Source organism: Macaca thibetana, chromosome X (assembly GCF_024542745.1).
Source record: "Macaca thibetana thibetana isolate TM-01 chromosome X, ASM2454274v1, whole genome shotgun sequence".
Lineage (NCBI taxonomy): Eukaryota > Metazoa > Chordata > Mammalia > Primates > Cercopithecidae > Macaca > Macaca thibetana.
In genome coordinates, this window is record NC_065598.1 from 150,505,318 (window position 1) to 150,525,639 (window position 20,322).

The 20,322-nt window shown below is 36.8% G+C and overlaps 1 protein-coding gene across 3 annotated transcripts in view; it reads left to right on the forward strand.

The window, feature by feature from the left end:
* Window positions 1–20,322, forward strand: part of VAMP7 (vesicle associated membrane protein 7) — a 59,488-nt gene that overhangs the window by 11,987 nt on the left and 27,179 nt on the right. For all 3 annotated transcript variants that reach the window (XM_050775506.1, XM_050775505.1, XM_050775507.1), the window contains exons 2-4: window positions 2,216–2,273; window positions 4,690–4,827; window positions 7,048–7,138. In XM_050775506.1, coding sequence (XP_050631463.1) covers window positions 2,216–2,273; window positions 4,690–4,827; window positions 7,048–7,138 — 287 coding nt within the window. The remainder of the gene's footprint in view (window positions 1–2,215; window positions 2,274–4,689; window positions 4,828–7,047; window positions 7,139–20,322) is intronic.

A 20,322-nucleotide genomic window follows, 5' to 3' on the forward strand; every position in this document is an offset into this window, starting at 1 on the left:
GAATGCGTGCTGCCCTCCAGGGAGTAAGTGTGAAAAAAGCAGGAGGCTAATGAAGCTAGAAAACGTTAGTGTAGAGGGAAAGGGACTATGATATAAACCAGGTATATTAGCCTGCTTGGGCTGCTGTAACAAAATACCATAGACTGAGTGGCTTAAACAACAGATACTTGTTTCTCACAGTTCTGGAGTCTGGGTGAGGTGCCCACCGATTCAGTTCTTGATGAGGGCCTTCTTCCTGGCTGGCAGATGGCTACCTTCTTGCTGTGTTCTCAGGTGGTGGAGAGTGATCTCTTTCTTCCTCTTTTTCAAAGCCACTAATCCCATCATGAGGACCCCACCCTCATGACCTCATCTGATCTTAAGTGCCTCCCTAAGGCCTTGTCTCCAAATATAGTCACACTATAACATATGAATTTTGAAAGGGCACAGTTCAGTCTATAGCACCAGGCAAACCTTATGTCAAGAAATCTAGTGAAGAGAAAACACTTTCCAAAAGAAAGTGGTCAACACTATCATATGTTTCAGAGAGAGCCACTGGATATGGCAATGTGGAAGTCATTGGTGGAAATGGTGCAAATAGTTTTAGAGTGTTAGAGGAAAAGATTTTGCCTGAGTTCCTGTATCTCCTTGTAATTCATGTCAGTCCTCTGTGAACATTAATATAATTCAACAGGTACTCCTATCTATCCACTTGCCCAAGGTATAAATCTGGGAGGCAAAATTTAGTTAACCTGTCTCATGCCAGTCACCAAGTTCTATAAATGCTGCCTTCTATCTGCTCTGTCCCTTTTTCTTTATTACCCATTCTACTTTAGTTTATTTCCCTCCTCATTTCTTACCCGGTATACTGCAGTAGTCTCCTGTCTGGTCCTCCTTTGAGTCAGTTTTCCACACTCTAGCCACTGTGTCCTTTTTAAAGTGCAAATCTGATCACAGCCTCCCTAGGCTAAAACCTTTGGATGCTTGTTCATTATTCTTAGGATAATGCACAGTGTGGTTTATAAAGTCTTGTATAACCTGGTTTTTGCTGACTTGTCCAGCCTCGTCTGTCCAGATAATTTACCTTTTCTTCACATTCTGTACTCTAGTCATGTGAGCCGATTTTACTTTCCTAAATCTATTATGTGCTATTTTATCTCTAGGCCCTTATGCTTGCTGCTTCCTCTCTGGAAAAACTCTTCGCTGACTTTTTTTTTTTGTTGTTGTTTTTGAAACAGGGTCTCACTTTGTTACCCAGGCTGGAATGCAGTGGCGCAGTCTCGGCTTACTACAGCCTCAACTTCCTGGGTTCCAGTGATCCTCCTGCCTCAGCCTCCCGAGTAGCTGGGACTATAGGCATGAGCCACCATGCCTGGCTAATTTTTGTATTTTCTGTAGAGATGGGATTTTGCCATGTTGCCCAGGCTGGTCTTGAATTCCTGAGCTCAAGCAATCTGCCTGCCTCAGCCTCCCAAAGTGCTAGGATTACAGGCATGAACCACCACACCTGGCATTTCACTCACTCTTTACCTTGCCGTCTGTTACTTATTCTTCAGGTCTTAAATCAGACATCACTTGTTTCAGGAAGTCTTTCTGGTTACCCTTTGGCAAATCTCCATTTCGTGCCTCATCTATTAATATGTCCCCAGAGCACCATGTACTGCCTTTAACTTTCCTGTCATCCTGTTTGCCATGCTGCACTGTAATTTCTTATACTGTGATCCCTGTGAAGACTGGGAGTTGGTGGTTTTGCTTTTTTGTATCGTCAACTTCCAGCACAGTAACTAACTCAAAGTAGGTACTCAAATGTTGAGAATTTGGTAGAAAAGATGTTTGCTTTAAGAACTTAGGAAAAAGCAAAGAAAACCATATGGCAAAGAAAACCATATGGCCTATTGGGGGTTAATCTTAATTACATGCTCCTCCTAAGATGTCATCTCTTGTTCATGCTTTGAGAGTCCAATTATGCTTTTGCAGCTGTGGTTCTAATGGGTAATACACATGCTGTTGTGCTATGTAGCTAGAATAGAGATCTTCTTTTTATTTCTTATTTACTTCTCTCAGTTTGACTTGAAAGAAACAGGTATATTGGGAAGGGGAAGAGGGAGAATAGACTGTATCTGTAAGTAATGTGGTGACATTGGCAGTACTGAACTTGCTTATACATAGATAGAAGATAGAAGTAAAAGTGATGTTGCTTATAACCACAGTAAGTTTTATATCTTTTATTCTACAGTTATTTGTTTCATTACATCTGCCAAGACAGGATTGTATATCTTTGTATCACTGATGATGTAAGTAACTTGAAGACATATTGCTATTTAACTATGTGTACTATTAATACAGCCAGTTCTTTATTATCTACACCAGGGGTCCCCAACCCCCAGGCTGCAGACTGGTACAGGTCTGTGGCTTGTTAGGAACCAGGCCACATAGCAGGAGGTGAGTGGCCTATGAGCATTACCACCTGAGTTCCACCTCCTATCAGATCAGCAGCAGCATTAGATTCTCATATGAGTGCGAACCCTGTGATGAACTATACATCCGAGGGATCTAGGTTGCATGCTCCTTATGAGAATCTAACTAATGCCTGATGATCTGAGGTGGAACAGTTTCATCCCGAAAACATTCCCCCTCCCCCAGTCCTTGGAAAAATTGTCTTCTACAAAACTGGTCCCTGGTGCCAAAAAGGTTGGGGACTGCTGATCTGTACCTATGGTGGGCAAAGGTGATGCGAACTTTACATAGCTGGAATTGTTAATATTTTGCATTTGTCATATAGAGCAGCAAATGATAAGAAAACTTGATACTGGGGTATGTGCAAATCAATTCGATTTTGGTAGAGTTTTAGCTTAGCCTGTTGCAACTTCTATATTCTATTTTGTAGTGAGAATTGGTGTTCATAATTATAATTCTTTGATATCAAAACCTCTCAAAAATTGTTTACCTGGAATGTTAAATTAGATAACGTCATTCCTTCTATCAGTAGTTAATGAATTCTTTCATGTGTGTGAACTTTGGAAAAACAAAATTACAGTACATTATGATCAGCTATATAAACCTGTAGTTTACATTGGCTAGGTATGACTGTCGGCTCTCAGCCCAAAATTCTCAGTAACTTAATGATGTCATTAAGGTCCTTTCTCTTCTCTGCTTTCCTCCGTGTCTCCTTCTTCCCAGACAGGTTGCCATTATGGTTATGTAGAGCTACATACTTATTTATTCATGTCCAGAGAAGAGGGACTGTGTCTTCTTGAGTGTCTTATTGTAGGAATGAGGAAGCTTTTCCCAGCTGCATGCCCTCCCCTCCCCCTTCTTTCAAAGTGAACTTCTTTCATGTCTTATTGGCTGCATGCTCATTTCTAAACTGTCTACTGACAAAGAGACATGGAATTGGCATGGTTGCCATAGATCAGGGTTCCTAATCTTTGTTGTATCACAGACTCGTCACTTGTGGAACACTCCCAGAATGTTTTTGTTTTCTTTTTTTAATTTTCCTTTTCCAGAATGCTTTTAAATGTATAAAACACACACAATTCTAACAAAGCCAGTTGTATTGAAATATATATATATGTAGTTTTCAAAATATTTTAAAAACTTGATGTAGTCATATATATGCTTCTTTATTAACTCATTAACAAGGTCTAGTCGTGGGTCTAATAACTAATAATCTTGATGTGATGGGTGTTAACAATATTTTGGGGTATCTATAACTGTGATGGTATATGAAAAAAGATTTCTGTTGGTGATAGTTACAGGTACTGTTAATACTACCTTGGTTATGAATATACTACCTATATTCACAATTGAAATATAAGTTAACAATTGATAAAAATAATGATGTGATTATCTTTTTTTCTATCCAAGTACAAGGGCCCCTTGAATTTGGACCATTGACCCCAATTTAAGAACCCTCGGCTTAGACTAAGCATCTTGGGTGAAAGGGAAATGACTGTCAACCATAGTGATCATCACAATGATTTTTATCTCTGGCTTCACAATATTTTCCAAAAGTAGAAAAAAATCCAGCTATATGTGAAATGACTGATGTGAAAGAGCTTGGAGTAGATAAAAAATAATAATGAAATCTGGGATAGAGTCGAGCCTCGTATTTCTTGAGCTGTAATTTGATACACACATACACATACATACATAAACACACATACACACATTCATTTTTTTCCTCTAAGGTATTCTTCTAGAGAACACACATAATTTTTGGCTGGCTGAGATTAGACATGAGTATGTCACTTGATCTTTTCAAATGTACCACCACTATTGAAAAAATTCAATTTGAAGTTAATATCAGTAGTATTATCTGTGTGTATGAAAGACTGTATGATTATTATGGGATTTATTAAACATATTCTTGTGCTGGGCCTTCTAATAGATCCTGTAAAATATATGGAGGAAGTAAAACCCAATTCCTGATGTCAAGAAGTTGATAATTATCATTATCTTCAGTTGTCAATGACCGGATATATCTGGATTCACTCTCAGCTCTTTCATTTACTAGTTGTTGGACCTTTGGACAAGTTAGTTACTTTTTCAGGGCCTTCCTTTACTTATCTTTAAGATAGGATCATTGCTAGTTCCTCCTCATAGAATCATTGCTCAATCAATGTTAGCTATTTTTTATTGTTGTTCTTAATCACTCACATCATCTTTGTTTACTTTCTAAATGTGAGTTCTGTGTTGATCTCTTTTCAGGATTTTGAACGTTCTCGAGCCTTTAATTTTCTGAATGAGATAAAGAAGAGGTTCCAGACTACTTATGGTTCAAGAGCACAGACAGCACTTCCGTATGCCATGAATAGCGAGTTCTCCAGTGTCTTGGCTGCACAGCTGGTAAGATCTTTCTCAGGATAAGGTATTTTGATTTTTATCTTCTTTATTACCTTCAAACGCTATGAATCTAGGGGGCCCTGACCTGCAATATAGTTTTCTGATTGTGTTACTGTAAGTCAACATAATAAAACTTCCCTGATTAAAAAAAATGTAAAGGGGCAATTTTAGGGTAGAAAACAGTGATATTCTTTATTATCTCTGTATTCTCTATTAATAGTGGTCATAGTGTCTCATGATCGGAAGAGCATTAAAGATCATCTAGTTCAACTACCCATCTGATGCTTAAATGTGTTCAACATGCCAAATGATCTTTTAACCTGTACATAAACCTTCTACCCTTCCATGAGGCAAATTTAATTTTCTAACAACCCAAATTAATAATTTGAAACTCTCTTCATCTGTATGAGTCCATAATTATCAGCTTCGTGAGGTTTTACATGTGTTTATACCTGTGAAATACCACTGTACTCAAGACAGCATTTTAATCTCCCTAAAAATTCCCTTATGTCGGTCCCCTCCCCCACACTCTGCCCCAGGCAACCACTGATCTGTTTTCTATCACTATAAAATTAATTTTGTCTTTTATAGAACTTTCTGTAAATAGAATCATACAGTATGTACTTTTTTGTGTCTTGATTGTTTCACTCAGTGTAAGGCTTTTGATATTCTTCCATGTTGTATAAATCAGTAGTTTGTCGCCCTTTTTGCTAAGTAGTAGTATATGCATATACCACAATTTGTTTATCCGTTTACCTGTTGCTGGATATTTGGGTTGCTTCCAGTTTTCAGCTATCATGAATAAAGCTGCTGTGAATCTCCATGTATGTCTTTGTGTAGACATATGTTTTTATTTCTCTTTGATAAATAGCTAGGAATGGAATTGCTGGGTCATATGGTAGGTGGTGTGTAATTAAAAAAAAAAAATCATCACTTTTTTTTTCCAAAGTGGTTGTACCATTTTATATTCTCACCAGCAGTTCCAGTGTCTCTGCATCCTTGCCAATACTTGATGTGGTCTTAAGTTTTGCCATTCCAGTTGATGCGTAATGGTATCTCATTGTGGTTTTAATTTATATTTTCATGATGTCAGACACCTTTCAAAATGCTTCCCTTTTATCCACGAAACTATTTGAGTATAAAGACCTAAGCTCTAGGTATGATTTTGTTGTGAGTTAAAAAAAATGATGTATTGTAATTGAATACTTTCACTTCTCTTGTGTTTTTAATACTGAGTATTACATTTCTAAATTTTATACACACAGGCACACACATACACACACACACACATACTCTTCTGGCAATAAAGGCTTTTTAAATTGGTTACTTATAAACCTTTATTATTCAAGCAGTTGGTTTGTTTCATACTCCCCACTAGGAAATGTTCATCTATGTATAACTGTATAAAACACTACCAACAACAAAAATACCAGTGCTTAGTCAAAAGTAAATAGGGTCAGCTAGAAACAATACTTTCAAATTAACCAATTTGTCATTAGCTCCAGATCTGTGTGACCTTCTGAACAAAATCTCTACCTGTTCCTTCATCTGTAAATAGAGATAATAATAGCATCGTTTCATAGAGTTTTGGGGTGGATTAAGTAATATCCCGTTTGAAGCACTTAACACAATGAAATGACTGGAACATTGTGTATTAAGCATCCCGTAATTGCTAGCTATGGATAATAATTTCAAAATATAAATTATCAGTGTCTTAGATTCTAGATCCTGTGAGAAGCCAATACAAATAGTTTATATGTTGTGATCCTGGCAGATACAAGAACAGATGCTAAGAAGCTGGGCCAGCCCCTACCTCATCATACTCAAGAAGTGGGGAACGATTTTGCAGCATTCTTTCCCCCACTGCCCCAACTACAGTCTTTTTTCTCCTTTCTTCCTTGTCTGAGCACAGATTATATATGCCCCCAAATCTCTGCCCCATAAGTCACATGTATATTTGATATAATATTTATTTTTATTTTATTTAAAATAAGGTAATTTTTAGACTATATACTTATAGTTTGTATAGAAGCATTTTTTTATGCTGCCCGTATTTTTTCCTGGGTATTGTAACATTTTTCCAGTGAAGTGACATGTATCTTTTATATCAATAGAGACATAATTTTATAGCATTCCTCAGTGTAAATTGTCATTCCCTTTATTTATGTTTTCCTATTGTAAATAATGTCTGGGTACCGTAAGTTAAAACTTATTTTCTTATAGAAGCATCACTCTGAGAATAAGGGCCTAGACAAAGTGATGGAGACTCAAGCCCAAGTGGATGAACTGAAAGGAATCATGGTCAGAAACATAGGTATGTTTCATGGCATAGTTTCATACATGTGGGCAAAAATAATAAAGATTACTTGACTGGGGTCAAATTATTCTAGAGAAGCCAAAATAGCACTTCCTTATTCTTACCATTGGGAGTTAATTGTCAGCTGAGACACCTATGATACTGTCTGCTTGTGCAAATGGTTTCTTCTTTGTCCTTGCAACTATTCTTCATTCTAAATTTATTACTTTGCTTAGCGAGACTAATTTCTAAGAACCTTATGATAATTCAGCAGTTTAGAATAATTTGGTCAGTTTGGTCATACAGTATTTCGCTGAGTTAATGTATCACAGGTTACCTAACCTTGCCTGAATTTTGGATGCATGGGTTCTTTAGCACAGTGTTACTCAGAGTGCTGTTTTGCAACCAGATAAGGAGCTTGCTGAAGAATGTCAATCAATGTTGTGCTTCCTTCATTGAGGCCCTCTTGCTATGAAAATAATGTCAATTAGCCTGAACAGTATGCTTAGAGACTTAGTCAACCAGTTGCAAACATTGTTAAGTAGGACTGATGTAGAAGTTTATGCTATAGTAACAGTACTGTTATGTCTTTGTGCCTATTATGTTTTTCTTATTTTCTTGAGATTAATTATCAGGAATGGAATTAACAATCAAAATGCGGAAACATTTTCGTGGTTCTTGATATGTATGTCTCAGCTATTTAAAGTGATTTCCTTTGATTTTAGTTTTAATTATATATCTAGATAGAGACTAGAGAATCTGTTGAGACAACTACTATTTGTTTTACTCTTTTTTTTGGTCACCAAATGTATTTATTTTGCCTGAAAGTGGAGGCAGACAATTGCTACAATATTATTTATTGCAGTTGCATAAAGTGTCCAGAAAAATCAACATTTTTAATCAACTCCTTTTAAATGACTTATTTATTTTTAGAGTTACAGAAACAGCAAATTTAAAATGTGACAAGAACATTCCCAGTTAATTCCTTTTCATTTTTTTAACAGCTTAATTGAAATATAATTCACATATCATATAATTCACCCATTTCAAGTATAGTCAGTGGTTACTATATTCACAGAATTGTGCAACCATTGGTGCAATCAATTTTGTAACGTTTTTATCATCCCTAAATGAAACCTGTACTCATTTGCAGTTACTCCTCATTTCTCCTCAACTCTCAGACCTAAGCAACAATTAATTCCCTTTTCATCTTCATAAATTTGCCTATTCTTGACATTTTGTATAAATGGAATCTTGTAACATGTGGCCTTTTGTGTCTTCGTTCACTTAGCATAATGATTGTGAGGTTCATTCATGTCATAGCATAAATCAGTACTTCTCTTGTATGACTAATAATTCCATTGCATTAATGTATTTTATGTATCTAGTCATTAGTTCATGGTCTAGTGATTATAAATAATGCTGCTATGAACATTTGTGTACAAGTTTTTGTGTGAGCATATATATATATATGTTTTTGGTTCTCTTGTTTACATACCTAGGAATAAAATTGCTGGATCACATGGCAACTCTTCAACATTTTGAGGAAGGGCCAAACTTTCTTAAAGTGACTGTACCATTATACATTCCTAATAGCAATGTATGAGGATTCTGATTTCTCCACATCGTTGCCAAAATGTATCTTTTTTGATTATACCCAGTCTAATGAAATGGTATTTTATTGTGATTTTGATTTGCATTTCCCTGGTGACTAATGATGTTGAGCATTTTTTCATGTGCTTATGGCCCATTTGTATATTTTCTTTACCTTTGGAGAAATGTCTATTTAAAAATACTTTGTTGTTTTTAAGTGGGTGATTTGTCTTTTTATGGTTGAGCTATAAGAGTACTTTATATATTCTGGATACTAGACCCTTATCAGATACATGATTTTCAAATATTTTGCTCTATTCTGTGGGTTGTATTTTCATTTTCTTGATGGTGTTCTTTGAAGCACAACAGTTTTTATGAGGTTCGATTTATTTTTTTCTTTAGTTGTTTGTGCTTTGAATATCATATCTAAGAAACCATTGCCTAAACCAAGATCATGGAGATTTACTCCTTTGTTTTCTTCTAAGACTAGTTTTAACTCTTACATTTAGGTCTGTGATCTATTTTGAGTTAATGTTTATGTATGGAATACAGAAGAGATCCAACTTAACTATCTTGAGTATGTATATACAGTTGTTCCAGAACCATTTGCTGAAAAGACTTTTCTTTCCCTGTTGAATGATCTTAGCATTCTTATAAAAAATTAGTTATCAATGGATGTATGGCTTTATTTCTGGACCTTCAATTCTGTTCAATTTATCTTTATGCCAGTACCAGGCTGTCATGATTATTATAGCTTTGTAGTTTTAAAATCAGGAAATATTAGTCTTCAAACTTTATTCTTTCTCAAAATTACCTTGACTATTCTGGGTACCTTTCATTTTCCTGAACTTTAGGATGAGCTTGTCAATTTCTGCAAAAAAAAAGCTATCTGGGATTTTGATAGGGATTGTGTTGAATCTATAGATCAATTAGGGGAGCCATTTTAACAATATTAAACTTTTGATCCATGAACATGGGCTTTCTTCCTATTCATTTAGATTTTCTTTAATTTTTTCCAACAATGTTTTATAGTTTTCAGTATGCAAGTCTTACATGACAAAGACTCTGCTTCACCAAGTTTTAGACAAGCTCCTCTGAGCACTCTTTTAAACTAGGTCTCATCCTTGGGCTCTATCCTTGGCCTGCCTAAGGAAGTCTTAGCAAAGAATCCTGCTAATACCCCACCCTTGATCAAGTTCCTCATCCCCTATATTTGATGTATAAGTCCAGCCAGCTTTTAGCAGGAATCCTGTTAGGCCAGTTTAGAGAGAATGCCCTTGCCCTTGATGTCTCCTCTTAGTAATTTTCCATCTTCTGACCCCCTCACTCTGTTCATAGGCCACAAATCCCCACTGGTCTTGGTTGCATTAGGAGTTGAGCTCAATCTCTCCCCTCCATTGTGATAGCCTTGACCTCTATTGCAGTAATCTCAAAATCTGCCTTACCATTTTTTAACAAGTATCAGAATAATGTTTCTTTAACAATATCTCTTCTAACATCCTTCTTGCCTTGTTCCTAAGTATTTTTTTTTATGCTATTGTAAATGGAATTTTTCTGTTTCATTTTTGGATTGTTCAGTACCAATGTATAGAAATTTTATTGATTTTTATAAATTGGTCTTCTATCATACAACCTTGTTGTTCTCATTTATTAGTTCTAATAACTTTTTAATAGTTTCCTTAGGATTTTCTCTATATAGAATCATGCTACTTGCGAATAGAGATAGTTTTAATTGTTCCTTTTCAATCTGGATGCTTTTCATTTCTTTTTATTGCTTAATTGCCCTAGCTAGAACCTCCAGTATAATGTTGAATAGAAGTGGTAAGAGTGGACATCATTGTCTTATTCCTGCTCTTAGGGAGATCTTGAAGAGTCTTTCACAATTAAGTATGAGGTTTTTCATAGATGTCCTTTATCAGGTTGAGGAAGTTTCTTTTTCTTGTTTGTTGAGTGATTTTATCATTAAACAGTGTTGGATTTTGTCAACTTTTTTTACATCTGTTGAAATGATGGTTTTGTTCTTTATTAATATGATATATTATAATAATTGATTTTCAGATATTAAACCAACCTTGTGTTTCTGAAATAAATCACACTGCATCATGGTGTATAGTCCTTTTTGCATATTATTGGATTCATACTGCTAGTAGTCTGTTGAGGATTTGTTAAATGTCTGTATTTTTAAGAGCTGTTGGTCTGTCGTTTTCTTTTCTTGTGATGTCTTTGTTTGGTTTTGATACCAGGGTAATGCTGGGCTCATAGAATGAGTCAAGAAGTGTTCCCGTTTTCTTCTATTTTGGAAAGAGTTTGTGAAAGTTTTGTATTAATTCTTCTTGAAATGTTTGGTAGAATTCACCTCTGAAGCCACCTGGGCTTGGGCTTTTCTTTGTGTGAAGTTTTTTTGGTTTTGTTTTTGTTTCCTGAGGCGGGGTCTCGCTGTCACCCAGACTGGAGTGCAGTGACACAATCCTCTCTAATTCCTCTTTCATTCCCTTGGTGGGAGAGTTACCTGCAGTCTTGACCTCCTAGACTCAGGTAATCTTCCCACCTAAGCCTCACGAGCAGCTGGGACTGCAGGCATGTGGCACCACGCCCGGCTAATTTTTGTTTTTTGTTTTTTGTGTAGAGACAAGGTCTTGCCATGTTGCCCAGGCTAGTCTCAAACTCCTGGGCTCAAGCAATCCACTTGCCTCAGCCTACCAAAGTGCTAGGATTACAGGCATGAGCCTCCGTGCCCAGCCTGAGGTTTTAAAATTACTGATTTAGTCTCTATACTTGCTGTAGCTCTATTCAGATTTTTTTATTTCTTGAGTCTGTTTAGCGGTTTGTATCTTTCTAGGAATTTGTGCATTTCATCTAAGTTACCTAATTTATTTACATACTCCTGTTCATAGAATTTCCCTAAGATCCTTTTCATTTTGTAAGTTTGGTGGTGATGTCTCCTTTTTCATTCCTGATTTTAGTAATTTGAGTTTTCTCTCTGTTTTACTTGGTCATTCTATGTAAAGGTTTGTCCATTTTATTGATCTTTCTAAAGAACCAACTTCTGGTTTCATACATTTTTTTCTATAGTTTTTCTGTTTAATTTTTTCACCCTAATATTTATTTCCTTCCCACTGCTAGCTTTGGATTTAGTTTACCCTTCTTTTCTAGATCCGTAAGGTGGAAAGTTAAGTTGTTAGGTTATTAATTGAGATCATTTGTCTTAGCTCTGGCTGCCATAACAAAATTCCATAGACATAGTGGCTTAAACAACAGAAATTTATTTTCTCACATTTCTGGAGGCTAGAAGTACAAGATCACGGTGCCAGTACGGTCAGGTTCTGGTAAGGGCTCTCTTTCTGGCTTGCAGACTGCATTTTCTCTCTCTGTTCTCCCACAGGGCAAGGAAAAGAGAGCTAGCTGTCTAGTGTCTTTTATTTACTTGATACATAATATTTGTACACATTTATGGGGTATGTGTGATATTTTGTTACATGTAAAGACTGATCAAGTCAGGATATTTGGGGTGTCCATCAGCTCAATAATTTATAATTTCTGTGTGATGGGAACGTTTCAAATTCTCTCTCTAGCTATTTTGAAATATATAATACACTGTTGTTAACTTCAGTGAACCCTACTCTGCTGTCAAACATTAGAACTTATTCCTTCTATTTAACTGTATGTTTGTACCTATTAACCAACCTCTCATATTCCCTGCTCTGCCCCGCATACCCACACCCTTCGTAGCCTCTGGTATCTATTACACTATTGGCTACCTCCATGAGATCAACTGTTTTAATTCCCACATGTGAGTAAGAACATGTGATATTTATCTTTCCATGCCTGCCTTATATCACTTAACATAATAACCTCCAGTTACATCCATGTTGCTGTAAATGACATGACTTCATTCTTTTTCATGGTCAAATAGTATTCCATTGTGTTTATATACTACATTTTCTTTATGTATTCATGCATTCATGGACACTTAGGTTGACTCCATATCTTTGCTATTGTGAATAGGGATGCAATAAATATGCAAGTGCAGATCCCTTTTATACACTGGTTTCTTTTCCTTTGCATAAATACCCAGTAGTAGGATTGCTGGATCATATGGTAGTTTAATTTTTAGTTTTTGGAGAAATCTCCACACTAGTTTCCATAGTAGCTACACTAGTTTTCTTTCTCACCAACAGTGTGTAAGTGTTTTTTGTTTTTTTTTTTCTTCATCCTAGCCAACATCTGTTATTTTGTGTCTTTTTAGTAACCATTCTAACTGCTGTGGTAACATGATATCTCATTTTGGCTTTTATTTGCATTTCTATGATGTTGAACATTTTTTTCATATACCTTTTGGCCATTTGTATGTCTTCTTTTGAGAAGTGGTTATTCATGTCGTCTGCCCACTTTTTAAGGGGATTATTTGTATATCTCCTGTTGAGTTCGTTGTGTATTCTGGATATTATTCCCATATCAAATGAATAGTTTGCAACTATTTTCTCCCATTCAACTGGTTGTCTCTTCACTCTGTTGATTATTTCCTTCGCTGTGCAAAAGATTTTTTTGTTTAATATAGTCCTATTTGTCTATTTTTCTTTTCGTTACCTGTCCTTTTGAGGTGTGTTAGCCACAAAATCATTTCCTAGACCAGTGTTCTGAAGTGTTTTCCCTGTGTTTTCTTCTAGTAGGTTTATAGTTCTGGGTCTTAAATTTAAGTCTTTAATCTATCTTGGTTGATTTTTGTATGTGATGAGAGACAGAGGTCCAGTAATTCTTCCACATATGGATATCCAGTTTTCCCAATACCATGTATTGAAGGGAGTATCCTTTCCCCAGTGTACATTCTTTTTTTTTTTTTTTTTTTTTTGAGACGGAGTCTTGCTCTGTAGCCCGGGCTGGAGTGCAGTGGCCGGATCTCAGCTCACTGCAAGCTCCGCCTCTCGGGTTTAGGCCATTCTCCTGCCTCAGCCTCCGGAGTAGCTGGGACTACAGGCGCCCGCCACCTCGCCCGGCTAGTTTTTTGTATTTTTAGTAGAGACGGGGTTTCACGGTGTTAGCCAGGATGGTCTCGATCTCCTGACCTCGTGATCCGCCCGTCTCAGCCTCCCAAAGTGCTGGGATTACAGGCTTGAGCCACCGCGCCCGGCCCCCAGTGTACATTCTTGGCACCCTTGTTGAAAATCAGTTGCCTATATATGTGTGGCTATACTATGTGGATCAATGTCTGACTTTCACTATTCTATTCCATCGACCTTGTATCTGTTTTTATACCAAACCTTGCTGTTTTGGTTACTGTAGCCTTGTAATATGTTTTGAAGTCAGGTAGTGTGATGCCTCCAGCTTTGTCCATTTTGCTCAGGATTGCTTTGGCTATTTGGACTCTTTTTTGGTTCCTGAAATACTAATTTTAGGATTGTTTTTTCTGTTTCTGTGAAAAATGACATTGGTACTTTGATAGAGATTGCATTGAATCTGTAGATTGCTTTGGGCTTATGGTCATTTTAATAATATACATTCTTATGATCCATGACCATAAGATGTCTTTCTGTATCTTTGTGTCATCTTCAGTTTTTTTCATCACTGTTTTGTAGTTTTACTTGTAGGAGTCTTTCACCTCCTTGTTAAATTTATTCTTCGATATTTTGTATTTTCATAACTATTATAAATGGGATTGCCTTCTTGATTTCATAAAGTTTTATTTCACCAAGTTCATTATTGGTGCGTAGAAACATTACGGATTTTTGTATGTTGATTCTCTATTCTGCAACTTTACTGAATATATTTATCATATCTGGGAGTTTTTTGGTGGAGTCTTTAGGGTCTTTTAGATATAAGATCATGTCATCTGCAAAGAGAGATAATTTAACTTCCTCTTTTTCAATTGGGATGCCCTTATTTCTTTCTCTTGCGTGATTGCTCTGGCTAGGACTTGCAGTATTGTGTTGAATAGGAGTGGTGAAACTGGGCATCCTTCCAGTACTATGTTGAATAGGAGTGGTGAGAGTTTTCCAGTTCTTAGAGGAAAGGCTTTTAGTTTTTCCCATTCAGTATGATGATAGCTGTGAGTTTGTCATAAATAGCCTTTATCATGTTGAGGGATGTTCCTTCTATGCCTAGTTTTTTGAGAGTTTTTATCATGGAGAGATGTTGAATTTTTTTTGATACCTTGAACTATATATTTTTATTTGAATAGATAAAAGTAGAATATCCTATTTTCCTTTTGAGCTATGTCATCATATGGCTACAATTAGGGATGAAAATGGAAATGTTTCACCCTGACCCATTGCAATTTCTATGTTACACATTTGCTCTTTTTTTTTATTATTATGCTTTAAGTTTTGGGATACATGTGTAGAATGTGTAGGTTTGTTACATAGGTGTACACATGCCATGGTGGTTTGCTGCACCCAGAAATACATTAGGTATTTCTCCTAATGCTATTTCTCCCCAGCCCCCCACCCCCACCCCACAACAGGCCCCTGTGTCCATGTGTTCTCATTGTTGAACTCCCACTTATGAGTGAGAACATGCGGTGTTTGGTTTTCTGTTCCTTTGTTACTTTGCTGAGAATGATGGTTTCTGGCTTCATTCATGTCCCTGCAAAGGACATGAACTCATCCTTTTTTATGGATGCATAGTTGCATAGTATTCCATTGTGTATATGTGCCACATTTTCTTTATCCAGTCTATCATTGGTGGGCATTTGGGTTGGTTTGAAGTCTTTGCTATTGTGAATAGTGCTGCAATAAACATAAGTGTGCATGTGTCTTTATAGTAAAATGATTTATAATCCTTTGAGTATATACCCAGCAATGGGATTGCTGGGTCAAATGGTATTTCCAGTTCTAGATCCTTGAGGAATCGCCACACTTTGACAATGGTTGAACTAATGTACACTTCTACCAACAGTGTAAAAGTGTTCCTGTTGCTCCACATCCTCTCCAACATCTGTTGTTTCCTGACTTTTTAATGATTGCCATTTAATGATCGCCATTGTAACTGGTGTGAGAGGGTATCTCATTGTGGTTTTGATTTGCATTTCTCTAATGACCAGTGATGACGAGCTTTTATTAATATGTTGGCCACATAAATGTCTTCTTTTGAGAAGTGTCTTTTCATATCCTTCACACACTTTTTGATGGGGTTGTTTTTTTCTTGTAAATTTGTTTAAGTTCCTTGTAGATTCTGGATATTAGCCCTTTGTCAGATGGATAGATTGCAAAAATTTTCTCCCATTCTGTAGGTTGCCTGTTCACTCTGATGATAGTTTCTTTTGCTGTGCAGAAGCTCTTTAGTTTAATTAGATCCCATTTGTCAATTTTGGCTTTTGTTGTCATTGCTTTTGGTGTTTTAGTCATGAAGTCTTTGCCCATGCCTATGTCCTCAATGGTATTGCCTAGGTTTTCTTCTAGGGATTTTATGGTTTTAGGTCTTACGTTTAAGTCTTTAATCCATCTTGAGTTAATTTTTGTATAAGGTGTAAGGAAGGGGTCCAGTTTCAGTTTTCTGCATATGGCTAGCCAGTTTTCCCAACACTGTTTATTAAATAGGGAATCCTTTCCCCATTTCTTTTTTTTGTCAGGTTTGTCAAAGATCAGATGGTTGTAGATGTGTGGTATTATTTCTGAGGCCTCTGTTCTGTTCCATTGGTCTACATCTCTGTTTTGGTACCAGTACCATGCTGTTTGGGTTACTGTAACCTTGTAGTATAGTTGGTAGTCAGGTAGCGTGATGTCTCCAGCTTTGTTCTTCTTGCTTAGGATTGTCTTGGCTATATGGACTCTTTTTTGGTTCCAAATGAAATTTAAAGTAGTTTTTTCTAAATCTGTGAAGAAAGTCAATGGTAGCTGGATGGGGATAGCATTGAAACTATAAATTACATTGGACAATATGGCCATTTTCACTATACTGATTCTTCCTCTCCATGAACATGGAATGTTTTTACATTCATTCGTGTCCTCTCTTATTTCCTTGAGCAGTGGTTTGTAGTTATCCTTGAAGAGGTCCTTCACATCCCTTGTAAGTTGTATTTCTAGGTATTTTATTCTCTTTGTAGCAATTGTGAATGGGAATTCACTCATAATTTGGCCCTCTGTTTGTCTTTTATTGGTGTATAGGAATGCTTGTGATTTTTGCACATTGATTTTGCATTCTGATACTTTGCTGAAGTTGCTTATCAGCTTAAGGAGGTTTTGGACTGAGACGATGGGGTTTTCTAAATATACAATCATGTCATCTGCAAAGAGAGACAATTTGACTTCCTCTCTTCCTATTTGAATACCCTTTATTTCTTTCTCTTGCCTGATTGCCCTGGGCAGAACTTCCAATACTATGTTGAATAGGAGTGGTGAGAGAGGGCTCCTTGCCTTGTGCTGGTTTTCAAAGGGAATGCTTCCAGCTTTTGCCCATTCAGTATGATATTGGCTGTGGGTTTGTCATAAGTAGTTCTTATTATTTTGTGATACGTTCCGTCAATAGCTAATTTATTGAGAGTTTTTAGCATAAAGCGGTGTTGAATTTTATCAGAGGCCTTTTCCGCATCTGTTGAGATAATCATGTGGTTTTTGTCGTTGGTTCTTTTTATGTGATGGATTACATTTATTGATTTGCATATGTTGAATCAGTCTTGCATTCCGGGGATGAAGCCCGCTTGATCGTGGTGGATAAGCTTTTTGATGTGCTGCTGGATTCGTTTTGCCAGTATTTTATTGAGGATTTTCACATCGATGTTCATCAGGGATATTGGCCTGAAATTTTCTTTTTTTGTTGTGTCTCTGCCAGGTTTTGGTATCAGGATGATGCTGGCCTCATAAAATGAGTTAGGGAGGAGTCCCTCTTTCCCTATTGTTTGAAATAGTTTCAGAAGGAATCGTACCAGCTCCTCTTTATAACCTCTGGTAGAATTCGGCTGTGAATCCTTCTGGTCCTGGACTTTTTTTGCTTCATAAGCTATTACTGCCTCAAGTTCAGAACTTGTTATTGTTCTATTCAGGGATTTGACTTCTTCCTGGTTTAGTCTTGGGAGGGTGTATGTGTCCAGGAATTTATGCATTTCTTCCAGATTTTCTAGTTTACTTGCGTAGAGGTGTTTATTGTATTCTCTGATGGTAGTTTGTATTTCTCTGGGATCAATGGTGATATCCCGTTTATCATTTTTTATTGTGTCTATTTGATTCTTTTCTCTTTTCTTCTTTATTAGTCTCCTAGCAGTCTATTTTGTTAATCTTTTCAAAAAACAGCTCCTGGATTCATTGATTCTTTTTGGAGGGTTTTTCATGTCTCTGTCTCCTTCAGTTCTGCTCTGATCTTAGTTATTTCTTGTCTTCTGCTAGCTTTGAATTTGTTTGCCCTTACTTCTCTAGTTCTTTTAATTGTGATGTTAGGGTGTTGATTTTAAGTCTTTCCCAGTTTCTGCTGTGAGCGTTTAGTGCTATAAATTTCCTTCTCAATACTGCCCTAGCTCTGTCCCAGAGATTCTGGCATGTTGTATCTTTGTTCTCATTGGTTTCAAAAAACTTATTTATTTCTGCCTTAATTTCATTATTTACCCAGTAGTCATTCAGGAACAGGTTGTTCATTTTCCATGTAGTTGTGCAGTTTTGAATGCGTTTCTTAATCCTGAGTTCTAATTTGATTGCACTGTGGTCTGAGAGACTGTTGGTTATGATTTCCATTTTTTGCATTTGCTGAGGAGTGTTTTACTTCCAATTATGTGATCAATTTTAGAATAAGTGTGATGTGGTGCTGAGAAGAATGTATATTCTGTTGATTTGGCTTGGAGAGTTCTGTAGATGTCTATTAGGTCCTCTTGGTCCAGAGCTGAGTTCAAGTCCTTAATATCCTTGTTAATTTTCTGTCTCGATCTGATATTGACAGTGGGGTGTTAAAGTCTCCTACTGTTATTCTGTGATAGTCTGAGTCTCTTTGTAGGTCTCTAAGGACTTGCTTTATGAATCTGGGTGCCCCTGTATTGGGTGCATATATATTTAGGATAGTTAGTTCTTCTTCTTGTTACATTGATCTCTTTACCATTATGTAATGGTCTTCTTTGTCTCTTTTGATCTTTGTTGGTTTAAAGTCTGTTTTATCAGAGACTAGGATTGCAACCCCTGCTTTTTATGTTTGTTTGTTTTTTGCTTTCCATTTGCTTAGTAAATATTCCTCTATTCCTTTATTTTGAGTCTATGTGTGTCTCTGCACGTGATATGGGTCTCCTGAATACAGCACACAGATGGGTCTTGATTGTTTATTCACTTTGCCAGTCTGTGTCTTTTATTTGGGGCATTTAGCCCATTTACATTTAAGGTTAATATTGTTATGTGTGAATTTGATCCTGTCATTATAATGCTAGTTGGCAATTTTGCTCGTTAGTTGATGCAGTTTCTTCATAGTGTCGATGGTCTTTACAGATTGGTATGCTTTTGCAGTGGCTGGTACTGGTTTTTCCTTTCCATATTTAATGCTTCCTTCAGGACTTCTTGTAAGGCAGGCCTGGTGGTGACAAAATCTGTCACCATTTGCTTGTCTGTAAAGGATTTTATTTCTCCTTCGTTTATGAAGCTTAGTTTGGTTGGATATGAATTTCTGGGTTGAAAATTCTTTTCTCTAAGAATGTTGAATATTGGCCCCCACTCTCTTCTGGCTTGTGGGGTTTCTGCTGAGAGATCCGCTGTTAGTCTGATGGGCTTCCCTTTGTGGGTAACCCAACCTTTCTCTCTGGCTGCCCTTAACATTTTTTCCTTCATTTCATCCTTGGTGAATCTGACGATATGTGTCTTGGGGTTGCTCTTCTCGAGGGGTATCTTTGTGGTGTTCTCTGTATTTCCCAAATTTGAATGTTGTCCTGTCTTGCTAGGTTGGGAAAGTTCTCCTGGATAATATCCTGAAGAATGTTTTCCAACTTGGTTCCATTCTCCCTGTGACTTTCAAGTACAGCAACCAAACATAGGTTTGGTCTTTTCATATAGTCCCATATTTCTTGGAGCCTTTGTTCATTCATTTTCATTATCTTTTCTCTAATCTGGTCTTCATGCTTCATTTCATTAAGTTGATCTTCAATCTCTGATATCCTTTCTTCCACTTGATCAGTTCAGCTGTTGATACTTGTGTATGTTTCACAAAGTTCTTGTGCTGTGTTTTTCAGCTCCATCAGGTCATTTATGTTCTTCTCTAAACTGGTTATTCTAGTTAGCAATTCCTCTAACCTTTTTTCAAGATTCTTAGTTTCCTTGCACTGGGTTAGAACATGCTCCTTTAGCTCAGAGGAGTTTGTTATCATCCACCTTCTGAAGCCTACTTCTGTCAATTCATCAAAGTCATTCTCCATCCAGTTTTTTCTCTTGAAATTGTCAGCCTTTTTGCACTGGTTTTTCTTCATCTTCATGAATTTATCTACCTTTGGTCTTTGATGTTGGTGACCTGCGGATGGGGTTTCTGTGTGGACGTCCTTTTTGTGGATGTTGATGCTATTCTTTTCTGTTTGTTAGTTTTCCTTCTAACAGGCCCTTCTGCTGCAGATCTGTTGGAGTTTGCTGGAGGTCCACTCCAGACCCTGTTTGCCTGGGTATCACCAGCGGAGGCTGCAGAACAGCAAAGATTGCTGCCCGTTCCTTCCTCTGGAAGCTTCG